Here is a 20,308-nt window from a genome sequence, read left to right on the forward strand (position 1 = left end):
AGTGTTTGGCATGAAAGGGAAAAAAAAAACAAGGATTTCAATAGCTTTAGTAATGCAGGGAATGTAGGAGCTTTCTTTAAGGTCAGAGGAGACAATGAGGACAAGAATACTGAATGGTGAGAAAGGACTAAAGGTGAGGCCATTAAAGTTAATGAGACGTAGCTGTTAAGCTTGAAAGAAACAAAAGCAAAATGTGCAGAAGAACTGAAACTAAATTTTCATTGTTCCACTGAAGATAGGTGAATGGAACTAATTTAGAGTCATAGAGATGTACAGCTAGAAACAGACCCTTCAGCCCAACCCAATCTAATCCAAACTGCCTGCACTTGGCCCATATCCCTCCAAATCCTTCCTATTCATATACCCATCCAGATGACTTTTAAATGTTGCAATTGTACCAGCCTCCATCACTTCCTCTAGGAAGCTCATTCCATACCGTACCACCCTCTGTGTGAAAAAGTTGCACTTTAGGTCTCTTTTATATCTTTCCCCTCTCACTCTAAACCTATGCCCTCTGGTTCTGGACTCCCAACCCCAGGGAAAAGACTTTGTCTATTTATCCTATCCATGCCCCTCACGATTTTGTAAACCTCTAAGGTCACCCCTCAGTCTCCGACACTCCAGGGAAAGCAACCCCACCTTGTTCAGCCTCTACCTATAGCTCAAATCCTCCAACCCTAGCAACATCCTTGTAAATCTTTTCTGAACTCTTTCAACTTTCACAACATCTTTTCAATAGGAGGGAGACCAGAATTGCACGCAATATTCCAACAGTGACCTAACCAATGTCCTGTACAGCCGCAACATGACCTCCCAACTCCTGTACTCAATACTATGACCAATAAAGGAAAGCCTACCAAATACCTTCTTCACTGTCCTATCTACTTGCGACTCCACTTTCAACGAGCTATGAACCTGCACTCCAAGGTCTCTTTGTTCAGCAACACTCCCAAGGACCTTAACATTGAGTGTATAAGTCCTGCTAAGATTTGCATTCCCAAAATGCAGCACCTTGCATTTATCTAAATTAAACTCCATCCACCACTTCTCAGCTCAACTGGCCAAGATCGTGTTGTAACCTGAGGTAACCCTCTTCGATGTTCATTACACCTCCAATTTTGGTGTCACCAGTAGAGTGCATATAAACCTATCATCTGAAGTGGTTAAGAAAAAGAAGGAAGCAAATGTAAGGTATAGACAGGTATAGACACGATAGATTGAGTGAATCCTTAGAAGATTATAAAGGCAGTAGGAGTATACTTAAGAAGGAAATCAGGAGGGCAAAAAGTGGATATGAAATAGCTTTGGCAGATAGAGTTAAGGAGAATCCAAAGAGTTTTTACAAATACATTAAGGACAAAAGGATAACTAGGGAGAGAATAGGGCAAGGCGGCCTTTGTGTGGAGCCGCAGATAATGGGGGAGGTACTAAATGGGTATATTGCATCAATATTTACTGTGGAAAAGGATATGGAAGATATAGACTGTAGGTAAATAGATGGTGAAACCTTGCAAAATGTCCCTATTACAGAGGAGGAAGTGCTGGATGTCTTGAAACACATAAAGGTGGATAAATCCCCAGGACCTGATCAGGTGTACCCTAGAACTCTTTGGGAAGCTAGAGAAGTGATTGCTGGGCCTCTTGCTGAAATATTTGTATCACTGGTAGTCACAGGTGAGGTTCCAGAAGACTGGAGGTTGGCAAACGTGGTGCCACTCTTTAAGAAGGGTAGTAAGAACAAGCCAGGGAACTATAGACCGGTGAGCCTGACTTCGGTGGTGGGCAAGTTGTTAAAGGGACAGGATATACATGTATTTGGAAAGGCAAGGATAGTCAACATGGCTTTGTGCATGGGTAATTATGTCTCACAAACTTGATTGAGTTTTTTGAAGAAGTAACAAAAAGGATTGATGAGGGCAGAGCGGTAGATGTGATCTATATGGACTTCAGTAAGGCGTTTGATAAGGTTTCCCATGGGAGACTGATTAGTAAGGTTAGATCTCACGAAATAAAGGGAGAACTAGCCATTTGGATACAGAACTGGCTCAAAGGTAGAAGGCAGAGGGTAGTGGTGGTGGAGGGCTGTTTTTCAGATTGGAGGCCTGTGACCGGTGGAGTGCCACAAAGATCGGTGCTGGGTCCTCTACATTTTGTCATTTACATAAATGATTTGGATGTGAGCATAAGAGGTACAGTTAGTAAGTTTGCAGATGACACCAAAATTGGAGATGTAGTGGACAGCGAAGACGGTTACCTCAGATTGCAACAGGATCTTGATGAGATGAGTCACTGGGCTGAGAAGTGGCAGATGGAGTTTAATTCAGATAAATGCAAGGTGATACATTTTGGGAAAGCAAATCTTAGCAGGACTTATACACTTAATGGTAAGGTCCTAGAGAGTGTTGCTGAACAAAGAGACCTTGGAGTGCAGGTTCATAGTCCCTTGAAAGTGGAGTCGCAGGTAGAGAGGATAGTGAAGGAGGCTTTTGGTATGCTTTCTTTTATTGGTCAGAGTATTGAGTACAGGAGTTGGGACGTCATGTTGCGGCTGTTCAGGACATTGGTTAGGCCACTGTTGGAATATTGCGTGCAATTATGGTCTCCTTCTTATCGGAAAGAATTTGTGAAACTTGAAAGGGTTCATAAAAGATTTATAAGGATGTTGCCAGGGTTGGAGGATTTTAGCTATAGGGAGAGGCTGAACAAGGTGCGGTTGTTTTCCCTGCAGTGTCAGAGGCTGAGGGGTAACCTTACTGAGGTTTACAAAATTATGAGGGGCCTGGATAGGATAAATAGACAAAGTCGTTTTTCCTCGGGTGGGGGAATCCAGAACTAGAGGGCATAGGTTTAGGGATTAGGTGAGGGGTGAAAGATATAAAATGGATCTAAGGGGCAACTTTTTCACACAGAGGGTGGTATGTGAATGGAATGAGCTGCCTGAGGAAGTGGTGGAGGCTGGTACAATTGCGACATTTAAAAGACATTTGGATGGGTAAATGAATAGGAAGGGTTTGGAGGGATATGGGCCAGATGCTGGCAGGTGGGACTTGATTGGGTTGGGATATCTGGTTGGCATGGACGGGTTGGACCGAAGGGTCTGTTTCTACGCTATACATCTCTATGACTCTAAATGGGTGCTTCCAAATAAACCTGTTGGGACTATAATTTGGTGTTATGTGATTTTTAACTTTATCATCTGAAGGACACGGATGCCTGTTGAGTCGAAACATTAACAAAAGTCTGGCTGCAGAATATGTGGAAACGGCCATTACATATAGGAGGAATATTCTGGGTTAGAGAATTTGGGTTACAGAGCTAAATGAGTGCAATAGCATAACTTTAGAGCAAATTAGATAACTTTGGTAGGAGGTAATAACTTTTTTGAAGAGTTGTACCAGAACATATCAAAACATTTTGGAGTTGCTCACAGCAATGATTGAAGATGTACTAAAGTGATCAATAAGAGTTCCAAATGCACATCACATATCAGTGGTGGGTGACCCTTATAAAGATATGTAAGTTTCCAATTGTGGATTTGATCAGATCTTTTAGTTTCCTGTATTGATTGAGAGGTACAGCAGATACCTACTAATTTGGAGATGACGAAGTATAGAAGGGCAATGAAACAAAATAGAAAAGAGTGAACCTATTTTTCTCAGAAGTAAATTTCTAAACAGAAAAATAAATTCTGAAACAGTAAACACATGGACTTCGAAGACATTTTTCTTGATGGGAGGGATTAGAGATCCTATTGGAGTTCAGATAGCAGAGGAACTGGCAGAGTAGGGGTAATTACAGGTAAAAAAATTGGAGGTGTGATCTTTAATGCATTCAACAAGAAAAGTCCAAAGAGAAAAGTGGACCATAAAAAGTGCCCATGTGGCTGGTGAAGTAGAAATGAACACTGATTTCAAAAGAAAATGAATGAGCTACAGGGATTGAACAGGGTTGTAAGACTGACAAGACTGGCCCCAAGAAAAACCAGATTGGACTTGATGGGTCTAATGACCTCCTTCTGTGCCATAAATGACTCGATGACTCTATAACAGGGTCAACGTTTTCTTTAGCAGAGCTTAACAATTACATCAAGGTGACAAAAGAAGTGGAAAGAAAGATGTTTAGAAATTGGCAAGGAATTAGACATAATAAGAGACAAGATGCAGGAAGACACAGATTGATGCAGCTTTTCAATATCATTAAATTTAGAGGTAGAACTGAGGTTCAGCACCAATTCTGCTGGAGAGTGAGGTCTGAAAACTTTAGGTCAGCTGCAATAGCGTCAGTTACTTTACTTGTGCTGACAGAACCAATAAGAGTAAATGCTACAATAGGGCTAGGTAAAACAATCTTCAAGACTGTCTAAGTTACTTCATTTATGCTCTCAAATGAAGAAGTAGTGACTGATTTGTTGTTGGATTTCTGAAAGAGGTAAATGTAAAAACATGATCAGAATAGTCTAACGAGACAAACACATTTGAAGCTGAACAAAGCAAGGTAAAGATTTTGCATTTATATTGTGTTCTCATGACTTTAGAACATACAGATAATGAGGTACTTTGATTTGAGATTATTGTTGAAATATAGGGAAATGCAATACCCAGTTTGTACACGGTAAAGTCCTACAAACAGCAGTCAGATACACACCAGATAATCTGTTCTTCTCAGTGCTGTTGATTGAGGGATAAATTGGAGGACTCCCCTGCTTTTCACTTAATTGTGTCATAAGATATTTGGCATCCACCTGAAATATAAATGGGGACTTCAGTTTCGGTTTGGTTAGGTTTCGATTTGGTTAGGCTGAGATGTTACTTGTGATCACGGAGCGAAAAACTCAAAATTAGTAGAAACATTGCTAATGACGAACGCTTAGTGACTGCAAGATAGGGGAAGATAGACAAGCACTTGAAAATTAAGAGACCTATCAAATTTAGGACAGGAATAGACAAATTTACCATTAAGAAGGAGTGAGAGTTTGACCACAAAAATTTAAAAATACATTGAATCAAGGCAGTGGTGCAAAATAAACATAGTATCAACTTGACGTAGCCAAAAAGTACTGCGAATACCAGATGAAAGGTCACAAGCATAAAACACTAACTCTGCTTCTTCTCCACAGATGCTTTGAAACCTGCTGAGTACATCCAACATTTTCAACTTTCATATCAGCTTTATTCAAGCTTATCATATTGCCTCTGGGTCAGATGCTTAGGTTTGAAAACCCAGTCAGGATCCAAGTCATAACTGGCATTCAAACACATACTGAAAATATGTTGCATTATCAGAGGCATTTTGCTTTAAATGAGTTGTGAAACTGAGAACCTGCTTGCTTGTTCAAATGGTGGTTAAGGTTATGACAAGGAGGTATTAGGATTTTCAATGTGGAATGATTAGATTCATTGTGCATGAGAACCCTTCTCATGTTAGCCTATCACAAAATAATCTAAGTACATAATGAGCTGTGTTTAAATCCTTATTTACTAGAAACATGGCCTTTATCATCTTGAAACCCCAATCCCTCCATGCCACTGCTCTTCCACGATACCTATTCAGATTTCTTCCAAAGTACAATTACCCTTTTAACCAATACGTCTCACCTCAGATTTAATGCCATTGAATTCCATTCACCATACTTTTTTTGATTCTGTCATTATGTCAATATGTTTTTACAGCTTCCATTGCATTTCCAATTTGTTTGCAAATGTCTCCTTTTTTTTAAGACCACCTGTATATTTGGACATCAGTATCTCTGGGCCATGTATCTAAATCATTGCTGCATTCTGTAGTGAACAGAATGAAACCTGGAACAGAACATAACTGGATTTTCCATTTCCAACCATTTTGAGAAGTATCAGAGGGAGAATTTGGCAGCATGAAGGAGGATCTGGTGAATCACAGAGCATGAGTGAGAAGATGCAAGTGAAATAATAGTGAAGAAGCATGAGGCTGCTTGCTCGATATCCTAGACATTCTTATTCAACTGAAGACTAAAGGGGTTCATCCCAAATGAAATCTGTCTGAATCAGGGCATTGTTACTGGAGCTGACCCATCTGATGGCACCCTTTTGAAAATATCCCTGGCTATATATAATATGCTGGCAACTGCTGACCCTTGTGTCAAGATCTTGGTGAGACCTCACTTGGATACAGTATCTGCTTTTGCTCTCTCCACATGCTGCAAAGTATTGAATCTCTCAGAGGAGGATTACAAACTTAATTCTCAGTAATGAAAAAAGAATCTTAGCCAAGAAGACAGAATAAAAGGGTTAGGACTCAACATTTCAGAGAAATGTAAAATCTGAAATAATTTGATTGAGATTAATATAACAACAAAAGGAATAGATTAAGTTTCAATTGGCACATTGTGACCGTTCTCCCTCTAATCTTTGATTGGAACAATTTTACATAGTACAAAGTCAGAACTAGATCGGATATCAGGAATTGGTTCTCAGATCTCTCAAACAAGCAGCCACCTCATGTGGAAGGAGAAGATTTATATAATTCCCTTAAGTGAGAACAGATTGATTTCTGACTACCAGCCTTTGCCTTTTGCAAACGGTAAGCACCGTAGAAAACCCAGGACTAAAGTAATCTCCTGGACTAGAGCAGTTTCCAACAATGTCTAAGAAGAACTTCCCAGCTTTCCTTTTTTCCACAACTGGCTTGAAGCTTTATCTGGTTTCTCAATTCTTCTAGGGAATCGCCTGGGTCAGCAAGACTGCAGAGTCTAATTTTGCAATATACAAAGTATTACAATTTGTGTAGAACAGACTGGATGATGCAGGTGCTCTTTATCTAAACTGCATTATACATACGTTTATATAAGGTAAAAACAATGACTGCAGAGGCTGGAAACCAGATTCTGGATTAGTGGTGCTGGAAGAGCACAGCAGTTCAGGCAGCATCCAAGTATCTTCGAAATCGACGTTTCGGGCAAAAGCCCTTCAGGCCAGACATCACATGACACCAGCTTACAGACCAACAGGTTTATTTGAAATCACAAATTTACTAGGTGCCGCTCCTTCATCAGGTGAGGTGAAGGGAAGCGCACAGGCACAGAATTTATAGGCAAAGAGATCAAAAGATAGTACAAATGGTGTGAGTGGAGTGTTAGCAGGTTGAATAACAAGTCTCTGCAAATGATTAAAAGTATCAGACGATGTGAGTAAAGTGTCAACAGCTGAATAGCAAGTGAAGAGATGACCTATGATCCAATTAACTGAGTAACCCAAAATTGTTACTTTGGTTAAACCCTTGGCATGCGACTCTTATACCTATTATGTTATTCCAGCCATTTGGTTTATCTCCAGCACCATCTCATTTTTAATGTTTTGTAATTATCTCTCTGCCTGAATTAATCAGATCATAGGTCATCTCTTCAATTGCTATTCAGTTGTTGACAGTTTACTCACACTGTCTAACACTTTTGATCACCTGCAGAGACTTGTTATTCAGCCTGTCCACATTCCACTCACACCATTTGTACTATCGTTTGATCTCTCTGCCTATAAATTCTGTGCCTGTGCACTTCACTTCACCTGATGAAGGAGCAGCATTCCAAAAGCTTGCAAATTCAAATAAACCTATTGGGACTATAATCTGGTGTCAAGTGACTTCTGAACTTGCCCACCCTGTCCAAGATCAGCACCTCCACATTTTTATTTATATATACATGCAAGGAAGGTTTCTTAGCACTGTAAGCTGCAACAGAACATGGTGAGATCCTAAAACATTAGAACAATGAAATACTGGAGGCTATTCAGCCCATCTTGCCTGTACAACCTCTTTGAAAGAGTATGCTACAATGAAAACCAAAATTTCTGCAGCTGAGGCTTTAATGGTAAAGCTCTTACACAAAATGGGACTATTCCAACATGAATTATTGAGGCCTTGAACTCCAGCATTCAAGAGGCTCTCTTGTCAACTTTTCCATGACTTCATCGTTTTGAGAGAACATGTGTATAGTTTGTGGTATTGAAAAATATCCATTGCTGTAACAACAGTGAATCAGAAATTGTGCTGTGCTAGAATAATGTAAAGCGACCCTGGTCGTCCAAGAGATTCTGTTGCCTGGTAGTTCAAGCAAAACGTGTGGATGGCCATGCATCTTGTTCTGATGCACCTTGTCCACATGTTAAAAGGGAGGGGATGAGCTAATATGAAGATAATGAAATTTTGGAGTATTCAAGTTACTCTAACTCAAGTCTCCAGGTCTTGTGGATCCCACTGATGTTGCTTCAGTAACTATTCTTTTCTGATAGACATTGTGTTGAGAAAGAAGGCCTTTTCACTTTTTCCACCTCCTTTGCCAATGCCAGGATGGGATGGCATGAATCAAATTTACACTTACACAGGAAGTTGTCCAAGGGGCACAAATTCCAGCACCCTGGAGGGCAGTCCCATATTCCGGTTTCACCAGGCGTGCCTAAAATAGTTCAACTTCTGGAACAGCCTAGGACCTTGTTATCTGTTTCAATTTATTATCACATCCAGAGGTTATATTGAACAACAGTCTCAATCTTAAGTAGAGATCAAGGTTTCCTTAATGTACAATAGCTTACAAAAATGGTGATAACGAGTTAAATAAAACTAAACCCTAATTTTATCATTATATGTGAAACAATTCATCAGATGTTGTGGGGTGAATTTTGATTTATTTAATCTTCAGGTGCACTATTAGGATATAATACAAGCAACCTATGTCAGCTATATACTATATTAAAATTAAATAGCACTCCATCTTTACTGTTCCAACAATCAGACTGTACACTCTTTCCAAAAGCTTCTTTGCATATCTGACAAATAAATACATGTTTTTTCTGTAACCTCACTAGTTCCTGCAGACTATAATTTGATATTTATTGAAATGTTCTATATTATCAACTTTGGTTAGCTTGAAATACAGGTGGTAATCTAGCCGTGTAGGGAAAAAGCGCATTTACTTTCATCATTATACTAATTGGTGTCCTTAGCAAATAATGCATTTTACATGATCTAAATGCAACCTTTAATGCTGCAACAGAAAACAAGCAGAATGTAAGGACCTCTAAATCATACCACCAGCCTCTCCCAAATGAGCTGATTGTAGTGATTCATTTACTAAGTAAAAGCAAAAAATTCTGCAAAAATACAGGAAACATTCCAGTATGTGTGAAGTGAACAAAGCAGTGTTGATATTTTAGGTGTTTATCCTTCATCAGATCTCACACAGGAGCTAAGGCTGAAATTTAATAAAGTTTTTTTTTCCAGAATTTACAGATGGAAGAGGGAAATGTTAAATGAATAAAATGCAAGTCAACAGTTAGGTAGTTTCCCTGCAATTTGTTTTGACCCCCTCAAAGATCCTTTGATAGTACATTACAGATTCACAATCTTACTATCGAGAACGTGTGGGAGTACCATGAGCTGCAAGTTCCCCCTTAGTCACACACCGCCCCAACTTGGAACTATGTTGACACTATTTCACAACTACAGGGGCAAAAACCTCCCCTCCCTAATAGCACTTTAGATGTGCCTGCACCCCATGGACTGTAAAGTTATAAGGTGACAGCTTACCACTGCTTCTCGAGGGCAATTAGGAAAAGGCAATAAATACTGGCCATGTCAGTGAAGTCCACATCCCATTAAACAATGAAATTGAAAAAAGATTTTGGGGCTACTTAGCAATTATGCTCATCAGGCTGAAATTCGTCAGATCTCAGCTGAAATATATGATGATTCACCATCTGACAGAGATAATGTTTTAATTCAGGTGACGGAAAAACTTACACTATTTTACCCATTCGAAACAATGAACATGTTTTGTCTACTCAAAAGCGCAGGGTTAAATTAGGGATTTGTTGAGGAGAAGACCACAGTTAGCTTTCTTGGCTGCAGCATGATTCATGTCAGTGATCAGCTTGTGCAAAAATAACAATTACAATCACGTAGCTCCAGTAGAAGAACCAAATGTTGCATGCTTTATAATTGAAGATTGTCCTCAAGTGGGGACTGAGGGTATTCAGGGAAGTGGTCACATTTATTGTTTAAAGAGGAGGCTTCAAAGAGCATTTGGAAAATAGACAGCCATTGGAAGTTGAAATGGTTTAGGGAGTTCAACTGTGTGAGAGCAGGACTGTTTAAAACTTTTTTAACAAACACAGAATCTAAGGAGGCAGAACACATAGTATGCCTGTATTGAAACAGCAAGGACACATATGAGTATATGGAGCCTGATCTATTCAAAAACGTGGCGATTCACTATGAAAAAGCTGATGAAGTCACAGCATTAGAGGCTGGGCAGAGGTTGACTACAATTTGTGTGATAAACAATTGGGACTTTGTGTGCAACAGGATGAGAGTGACAAGTTCTGAATGATTGGATTTTTAAAAAAAAATTCATTTCATGGACTGTAAGGTCAGCATTTATGTCCCATCCCTAACTGCCCTTGACAGGATAATTGTGAACTGCTATCACACCCAACTGTTAGGATGGGAATTATGGAGTGATTATCTAGTGACAGTGAAAGAACAGTGATATAGGTACACCATGGAGGGCGAAGCAGGTGATGATATCCCCATGTGCCTTCTGCTTCTGTTCCGCTAGCTGGTAGAGTTTGCATGTTTGGAAGCTGCTATCAAAGGAACCTTAATGAGTTGCTGCAATGCATTTTGTTTATGATGCACAATGCTCCCACACTGCATCAGTGGTGGAGGTAGTGAACTGTTAAGCTGTTAGATAAGGGTCTTGGCTGATGTTAAGCTTCTTGAACGTCTTTGGAATTGCACTCAATCAGGCAAGTGGAGAATACTTACCATTACACTCCTGGCTTTTGGTTTGTGGACAGATTTAGGGAAAGTAATTTACTCTCTAAAGAATTTCCAACCTCTGATCTGTGCATGCATAGGTAGTTCTGGGTTGCAAATGGGTTTGGTTCCTGAGTTTGTTTGCAAATCAATTTGTAACACAATGCAGGACAATATAAAACAGCTCTTCCTAAGTACAGGTAATGTTGGATATTTAAAGTTACACCAATTTATGGGATCACGTTCATAAGTCAGATGTTCATAAACCCCCTGTGTATATACATATATTGATATGGTATGTCCAGTTAAATTGGGGTTTTGTAGAGGGCACAACTACGAAAGCCAATCATAAAACTGAGCCTGAAAGTACTAAAAATGTGGATGAGAGTTTCAACACAGTGCAACAAATTGGAGGTTGAGGAAGCACCTTGCTAATGATTGAGAATGGAAATTTAAGTAAGTCACCCTGGTTTTCACTACTGGACAATGCTTGAGTTCTGGTCCAGTCTGGGAGTGGACTTTCAGGGATAGAGTCCAAGTGCCTCCAGCAGAAAACAAATTAGAATAGCTTTATTCTTGTCACTGTCAAAAGTTGGATCGTCAAAGCTTCTCTTTGGGCAAGGCCTTTGACAACATTGGAACTTGACAAATCAAGGGTATCAATGGCTGGGAACCTGTGAGAATTGAAAGTGAATGCAAGGAGGAGTGTCAAGTTAGAAATTAAATAATGAAAATTACCTTAAAAAGCTAAATATTCATATGAAATTTAAAAATAAGCTTAAAATAAAAGAAAACTGAATTTAACTAAAAAACCATGCCAAACCAGAAACATGTAAGTTCCTAAAATTTACAAATCTTATTGGACATTACTATCTTAGGATTGTTACTCCAAAATATTTGCATTAATGGAAATACTTCTGAAGCAGACACAAACATTAAAAAAAAAGCTGTACTATTCATATACACCTTTTTGGAAAACATGAAGTGGCAACTATGAATAAAGCACATTTCACAAAGTCTGCTGATTTTTATCTTAAATATGTAAAATGACTGAGATCCCTACTATTTACATGCTGAACCCAATGAATGAATATAAACAGCTCAACTGCCTTTCTTACCACTGGGGAGGAGGAACCATATCGAGGAATGCAAATTAAGAAAAATTGAGCACTTGAAATGATGTGTGTGGTACAACGATGGTGTATCAGGAGAGACAAATAAAGTAGCCGCTTGAGTGTTCTCTCATCGCTGCAACAAGGATTCAGGAACATAAAATCCCTACAGAGTGGAAACAGGCCATTTGGCCCAACAAGTCCACACTGACTCTCTAAAGGGTAACCCACCCAGATCCAATTCCCTACCCTATAATTCTAATGCACCTAATCTCTGAACATTATGGGCTGAACTATGATGGGGCATGTCATTACAAATTCAGTGAGAAGAAAAATTTAGAAGTTACATATCATTAATAGTTAAGCTCAATTTACATGTTGTAAAATGACTTTTTTTATATCAAAGAGTTGCAGTTTTAAGTATCCATTACAGGGTTGCTGATGCATGAACAGTTTGGCATATACAGTATCTGGCACTTCCACAATGAGTGAAGGGCTATTAGCATGTTAGTAACCTTTGCTGAACAGCATCCCTTTTTCAAAAATCTCAGTCTATGGATTAAAATTTATAAAGTATTACAACTGACAGGAAGAAAAGTTCTTTAAATGAACAAACTGTTTTCTTTTCAACTGCTAACTCTGCAATACAAGCGCCAATCACGGAAAAGCTATATTGCAAGAATTCTCAAAATGCTGGCCTTTGCAGCAGGAAACAACTTTACTGAGTTTCTTTTTTACAGACAGATCTCTGGAATCTGAATATTTATTACTAATGCCTGCATTAACCATTCAACTAGTTACAGATGGGAGTTACTAGCTATATCTCTGTTTAATAATTGGTTCCATTTTTTCACAGAATTTGAAATTGTTTTGTATTAAAGATCAACATGTAAATTTTTCTTGCTCTTGTAGCCTAACAAAGATAAAAATGCATCTATCTCACAGTGCTGGTTTTATAGCAGCACAGAATTGGTGTGATTCAAATCAAGACCATGTAAACAGCCCGATTCAAATCCCTAGCTGGTTTCTGCCCCCTTGTATAACACAGGAGTATGCATTGACATGAATGTGATACAGTCTAGAGCACCTCCTGTCATGGTGCCACGCAAGTGGAGTACCAGGATTGAATTTAGCTTTGATCAATAGATCCATATAGAATTCAATCAACAATGTAAATGTGCGATTTGATTTTTAAAAAAGCCTGCTCACTTTGTTGAACGTTTAAGAATATTTTACATAAGCAGAACAAAGGAGTTGTATTGTAATCTGCTTCGATGCAAAGATGACAGAGTGACAAACACTAGCAAAAATTTTGTCTGGCTACTTTAAGAAAGGGTCCTTTAATGCAGAATCAATTATTTCCTGATATTACATTTCTCAGTACTCATACATGAGAGATAATTATAATACAACCGTAAATTTTCATTTGCTATTACTTTGCAGAACCCTATATGGCTGGGATCAGACATTTTTTTTTGTGTTGTGGTTTGCAATCCTGAAATTAAAAAAAATGCATAATGAATTGCTTTTCTGCTACAGAAAGGAGTTCATTTTCACAGTGTTGTATTTTGCTTTATGAAATGTTAAACTGTTTTATTTTGGCATAAATGTTCACTGCTAACATGTTGATTTAAAATCTGTAAATTGTGCATTCTCGTAAAAGAGGGCAAGTTGAAGGGGAAGAATATTTAGCACAGGCAGCTCTAAAGTGGGTGAAGACTGATGGAGGCCCAATGTGCTGGCAAATGGCTATTAAATAAAACAAATATTAAACGTGAAGTCTTTCTGAAATGCAACAGATCTAAAATGTCGACGTTTCAAAAGCAACAAGGTTAATCGGTCGTAGGAAAGTGATGGGAAAATTACATATCTCATTATGAATTCTACAGTAAGATAATAGGTAGAGAGTGAGTTAAAAAGAAGTAGCAATAAAAAAATCTTAAGTACTCTTGCAAGATACTAGTAATTTTTGAATAGCGCAGGTAGACGGCAAATGTTTCAAAATGCTGCTGAATATCTGATTAAATAATAACTAACTGTACATTTATGCTAGAAATTGAAAGATTAGCAATTTTATTGAAGGTCTGGATTTGCCACTTCTATAAATTGATTTGCACATTCTGAATTTCTTGGTACAGTATGACCTTTATCCACCATTAGTTATACATTAACTTGCACAATATTATGCTGGCAGTTTTGAGGTGCTTAACCTCCACGTTGACAGTGCCTTTTGTGCAACTCCCATCCTACACTTTAGATCCCCTCTGTGCTAGCTTAGCAATTCTGGTTCTCAACACAGAAAGGTGTATGAGCACAAATACTGAAGTGCTCTATGTCAAACGACTGATTTCTAGCCGACAACACATGTTCCAGAAACTTCTTCCACCTGAAGTATCTTCTAAGAACTGGTCAAGAGTACCTGATTACTTATAAAATGCTTTACTATATTATAGCTATTTCATTCTGCTGTAGAAATCAATTATAGTTTTATACTACCTTTAGTCACTGTTTTATTAAATCCTCAGCTGTAGGTACTTTAAATGAAAACTTTACATAACAGAAATGCAGGACGCTGCAAACTACTGGAACAACAACCAAAGTGTTATTTTAGAAATTCCACCTTATTTTATAACTAAATGTTTCGAAAAGACATAACATAGAGGGAATTAAAAGCTGTAATTCACTGTCTGTATTCTGCAAACGTTCATTAACCACCGGAACTTCTCTTGTATGATTTATGTCATCAGAATCTCCAAGTTAAAAATTATAGCCATTAGCTTCCTGTCTAGTGTTTATTATTCATCATTCTGAGTGATCTCAAAAAATATGAGGGCATTTTCACCCTCAAAAAAGTACTTTTTAATACTGTGATCTTAAGTTCATATATTTCACACAAACTACTACGAGTTAACATATTTTCCTTTGTAAATTTTACAATTTTCTATTCCCTCAACATTCACAAAATGAAAAATATTGGAAATCAGTTTGTATAGTTACACAAATATTCAATGCATCTAATAACGACCATCTCACACACATCACTATTATTGCAATCACAATTCATAAACACAAACTTACATATATTCCAATATTGCCTCAAATGTCATTTCCATAATGTCTGTCACTAGATGCATGCATGTCAATTAAATAAACTAAGCAACCAACCTAAAAAATATAGTTAAAATAAAGGTCAATGCATCACAAAATCTGGTGTTCTTTGTCCTTAAAGGTTCACATCAAAACAAACCCACCAAAAATATTTTATCGTATAACATAATAAGCAATGCAGTTAAAATTATTTTAATGGCATTTAAAAAAAAAATTTATGATGTTGCTTACACTGGCTACACTGTTGTACATTTCTCATTCATCCATCTATGACCGCTTCTGCCAAAATCTTTTGGCGACAAAATAAAAATTAGTTTGTTCTGTCTTATTTACAAACTGTCATTAAATAAGTAAAATGCCAAAGTTTCTGGCATTCCAGTACACAATCTCATTTGCAAGGCACTGGCTTGCAATTCCTAGCCATGTTGTTAATATTTAAGGTACAGATTAACCCTGTTACACGTAATGGATTAATGTGGGCAAGAAAGTGGCTTGTTCCCAAAAACACTTTATTTACCCAAACAGCTATTTCAATACAAACCGATTATGCTGGGAAAAAAGGGTAAAAAATCTGTTTAATTCAAAACTTAAGCTGCAATTTGCTTAAATTCATTTAAATGCAAATCTGATAAAAAATTAAATACTGTGAACGTACGACATTGAGTGTCACACAAATATTTAATGAGTACTTCAGGTGCTTACTAATACTAAAGTGCCAAAAGAAAGTATGTTTGATATTAGCAGCCCATAAGAATTTTTTTGTGAACAAATTTGCATAATTTACTTTTTTTAAAATATAGAAACCACACTGAACATTTTCCAGAAGGCTGGAGCCAGTAGTAAATAACTGCTCTGCTTCAATAGGGCAAGAAAGGAACTAAAGTCTGTGTTACTTGGAGCCGAAGTGCATCAAAATGTTTCCTTGTGGTACAGTTTCACTGAAAATTTGTGATGAAGCATTCTGTCTGTTGAATAAATTGTTTTTAACTCTTTATTGTGCCATGAATGCTGTGAAAAAAAGGATGAATCACCGCAGACAGAACTCATGCTGTGAGACAGGAGGAGATAAATAGGGATTTCCCACAGAGTTTAACAATGCGGGAAAAATTCCAGATTGAATGTCAGATTCTTCCACAGTGGTCTTTGCAGCTCAAAAGGCTGCCAGGAAGAGGCTGAACAGAGGAGGGCACTCTCGCTATGCTAAACCCTATCACTGACCTGGCACATTCATTATGATCTATTCAGTGGCCCACATCTCAGGATCTGTAACATAGAACCACCTGTGGTACAGTCTGCAATAGCATTCTATTGGAACAGTTGCATTTTCTAAGTATTACAGCACTGCATTACTTGGACATAACAATTAGCTCTTTGTATACAAAGTGCAGATGTGGAGAGGGCTAACACATTCCTGATATGATGTATTACTCTATGCACGTTGAAAGAGTAGCATGTACAATTCTGACATTTTCTTTGTATTGAAGTTAGTTCACAACAAATGTCTTTCGACGAATAAGATTAAAATAAGTTGTTTCGCAGATTCTAAATTTGCCAATTTATGAATGAGGGTGGTATCTACATAAATTGCTGAATGCATTGGATATGAACTGCTCACAAGTATTATTGGAACACTGACTGGGTGGTCTCAAAGTCTCCAAAATGGTTGATTAAGAACCAGAGAACAATGGGAGATTAAATGAAGAAAACACAAAGTCCTTCTCACTGTGCTATTGTCTCATCTGTCGTTAGCAAAATGTTGAGTTTAGTGGAAAACAGCGGAACATTAAAAGCTGAAGCTTACCCACACAAAATTAAAAACTTTCAGCATTCCTCTATTAAATGCGATTTTGCAGTAATATACAAACAAATGGTTTTGCATCTGCACACAGAATTTGCTTGCTGGTTGGTGAAGCTGCAAAGAATCTGACAATTACATTCTTCAGCTTTCAACTATATATTCTGGAGCGCTGAGTCTTCCCCTCCCCAGAAATGTTATCTTCATTTGTCAACTGCCACTCAAGATTTGTACGCTGCACAGTATGTGCACATTTTAATAGATAGCACAAAAGAAAAATTAAATGTAACATCATCATATGAAACGGTGATAGAGTAAAAACTGGATCTGTACCTGCCTGTTTGAGATGGTTACTGTAAGGTCCTCCTCTAAAAGGCAGCAAATTCAATGCAAATCAAGAGTATGATAGCGTTCGTGCTGTTTTGAAGGTTCCACCTCAGTGACGTCACGGACAGAGAACTGACACCTCTGAGACAGCTACATGTACAACTTTTGCAATACTCTGAACCAAATCCCACTGTCCCCATTTTACAGCTTTCACACCCAGTCATATATCTCGCCTCTATTGTCATGTTAAGAAACTCAACATTTGCCAGCAAGCATGACTTATGGGGTACTCTTCATCCATTATGTCATTTCCAGGTTATGTACCAGAGATTGTTCTACTGTTAGCAGGAAAACTAACAAATAAAGCAACAACTTTGGAACATGAAGATTTTTAATTCTGAAAAGTCAACAAGGGCCCTGACAGGTACACGAAGTTCAGAGTTATGTATTTCCCGAACTGAACACTTTTCCGCTTTAAGAATATGAACACCAGTACACCATGTAATTCTTTTTCTCTGGTAAATGCTGATGGCAATAGTTTTGCTTTAGCCTACAATAAAACATCATTCTGTACTTGGAGGGTTAAGAAACTGGCTGAGCAAACTTTTCCCTATTTAATGACTGTAAACAATTCTCTTCATCTAGATGGGCATGTGATAAGCTGTGGCATGTAACAAACTCACTGGGATCTCTGTTTAACACTCAAATTCAATGTTAACACTTAACAGAACAGTGGTAAGCTGTGCCGCCAAGGTCAACGGCACAGATGTACTAATTGTATTATGAGTTTGACATCTAGTGGCCACCTCTGGCAGGGCAAAGCAGGCAAAGGTTAAATCAGCAAGCTCTGTCAAAGCGCTTCTAACTACCCACCCTCAGGGATAACCCATCAGATGCTTGTTGGCACACCATGCAATCCCACCTTTTCAGTGAAGCCAAACAAAGGAAACTAATGTGTTACACTGGACAACAATGCAGTGCTAATAAAGAAAGGAAGCACAAAAGGTCAAACCAACCCCAGTTTTTTTTAAGCCATGAATAAAACCAGCAACAAATCCCACCTATAATCATACCAAATCGTTACTCCTCCCAATCCTGGAACTGCACAACACCATTTTCTGCAGCTGAAAAGCTCAGTGTTTGTCAAACTATTCTTTAATATTCATTATTATATAAACCAAACAAGTATTCCCATGCTAAATTACATTATTTTTATTTTGAAAAGTAATATACTTTGCTTTTTACAGTTGAGCCCTGCACTTGTGAATATTTTGAAAATGCTGTCATCCACATAAAATGTCCACCTCACAAGTAGTTCAACATCACTATGTATTCAAAGTCTGGTTAATTTAAATTGTGACCAAACTCACCATTCTCTCATTGTCTGAATAGAAGTAATACTTTGCCAACATGCTAAGGTAGCAGCAATCAAAAGAACTAATCAAAGTAAATTACTCAAAACAGCATCAGTTTGAATGAGGAAAGAGAACCTAAGTTATACTACATATGGTTGCAGAAGCCAGCGTCATACTGCTAGAACTAATTATTATTTAAATATTTTCCATCAACTCAACAGTTAAAAAAAGCCCTTGTCATTAGAGAGGCTTTATATATTTTTCCAAAGAGATTGCAACTTTTTAATGCAAAATGTGTTAATAAAACAATCATATGCAGCTCCTTTATATCATGCAATTGCCAACTTGGCAGCTGGAAAATGTAATCTACCTTCTAAATTATCTATATTAAAACCATTTTGTCATTAGTAGCATGAGACAACAATGAATGTTACTTATACAAGCTTCCTCTATCAAGTTAGGTTCCCTCAAAAACTGAGCAATGTTAACATCTACAGTTGATCCATAACATTTTTTGTGATGGTGTTAAATAAATTTTAGTGAACAAAAGAATTACAAAGCATGTCAGACAGAAAATATTCTAACTGTAATATTTCATTTCCTTGGCCTATAACTTCTACGTTTTGGCCCCCATAAATCCTACAGAATGTTGTAAAAATCCACAAATACAAAAGTTTTATAAAAGTTTAAAATTCTTTCATGAAATATATAATTTGAAATTTGTGATTAAGACAGCAATCAAATGATCAGTACACCTTATTCTTGGCTGTATGAAAATGACATTGCCTTACAAGATAATACGAGGTAGGTATACATTTAAAAATGCAATGTGCTGAAACAAATACAGTGCTCTGGCAGAACTGATAGTATCTAGTGCTAATGATTTTTTTTAGAAAGCTAAAGACCCAACAGTTAGAATTCATCATCATACCCACCTTCCCCGCCTAACTATCCAAAATGACTCATGTTCATAATAGTGGAGCTGAAGTTTTTAATCTGAAGTTGCAATTAAACTGATAAGCTTATTAAAAAATAAACTAGTTTTAATTTCTCTGTCATTTTGCCTTTGGAACAAGAATATATTTCTTCAGGTGCGAACAAAGTGAGAGAGCTGCAAATACCGTTGCTTTTCATGGACAACACGGCACTCTTGCACAAATTACCACAGTGTATTGCATAAAATAAATGAATGGTCATCATCCTTTACTGAAGCATATTGCTGCACTAACCATAGCATCATCTGTCACAATTTAAAATTAAACAATCCTTTGGAGCTATCTTATGTAATGACAACTTAAAATTTCTGTTGTATTTTCATTAATCAATTGTTAATGCAACAGAAAAAGCATCGCACAAGGTAGTTCTAGCTGTATGTATAAACTCATTTAATGCTGTTGCAAATTCAACTTGCTATCACTGAATGGTTTTAATTTACCAGAGCAGCAAGTGACAGAAACAGAAATACAGTAATGTCCATTGATGGCTTTTACCAAGCCTATCAGCTATTGTACTAAATAGATTACTATCATTACAAATGACAGGTCATAATACTTCCCACAGAGCTATTTTTCTACAGTATTATCATTCAATTCTGCAAATATTAACACAAAACTGCACCCTGAGAGGGGTGTTTGTCTTTATTAAAGATAGTTTTTGAACCATAAATCATCAAGGAAGCTCAGCCGAGCAATGTATGTGGATGGAAAATATTTGTGTCTCAATGAATCCAGAAACTCTTATTTACATTGAACTCTGTTTCTATTCCAATTTTATGTTCCTCGTTATGTCATCAATTCTTAAATCAAGATCTTTTCAACAAACAGCATTCT

The 20,308-nt window shown here is 37.5% G+C and overlaps 1 protein-coding gene across 14 annotated transcripts in view; it reads right to left on the minus strand.

Moving 5' to 3' along the window:
- LOC140477265 (sal-like protein 3) overlaps nt 1-20,308 on the minus strand; it is a 65,729-nt gene that overhangs the window by 41,656 nt on the left and 3,765 nt on the right. For 7 of the 14 annotated variants that reach the window (XR_011960691.1, XM_072570849.1, XM_072570845.1 and 4 more), the window contains exon 2: nt 4,645-4,741. The exons of 6 other annotated variants lie outside the window; for them this stretch is intronic. Coding sequence is in view for 6 of the 8 variants with exons in the window: in XM_072570849.1 (XP_072426950.1) it covers nt 4,645-4,723 (79 nt within the window). In the remaining 2 variants the exon portion in view is untranslated. Of the gene's footprint in view, nt 1-4,644; nt 4,742-20,308 lie in introns of those variants that run through there. One more of the 14 variants, XM_072570852.1, reaches the window with a different exon arrangement.

The sequence above is a fragment of the Chiloscyllium punctatum genome, chromosome 5 (genome assembly GCF_047496795.1).
Source record: "Chiloscyllium punctatum isolate Juve2018m chromosome 5, sChiPun1.3, whole genome shotgun sequence".
In the NCBI taxonomy this organism is placed as follows: Eukaryota; Metazoa; Chordata; class Chondrichthyes; order Orectolobiformes; family Hemiscylliidae; genus Chiloscyllium; species Chiloscyllium punctatum.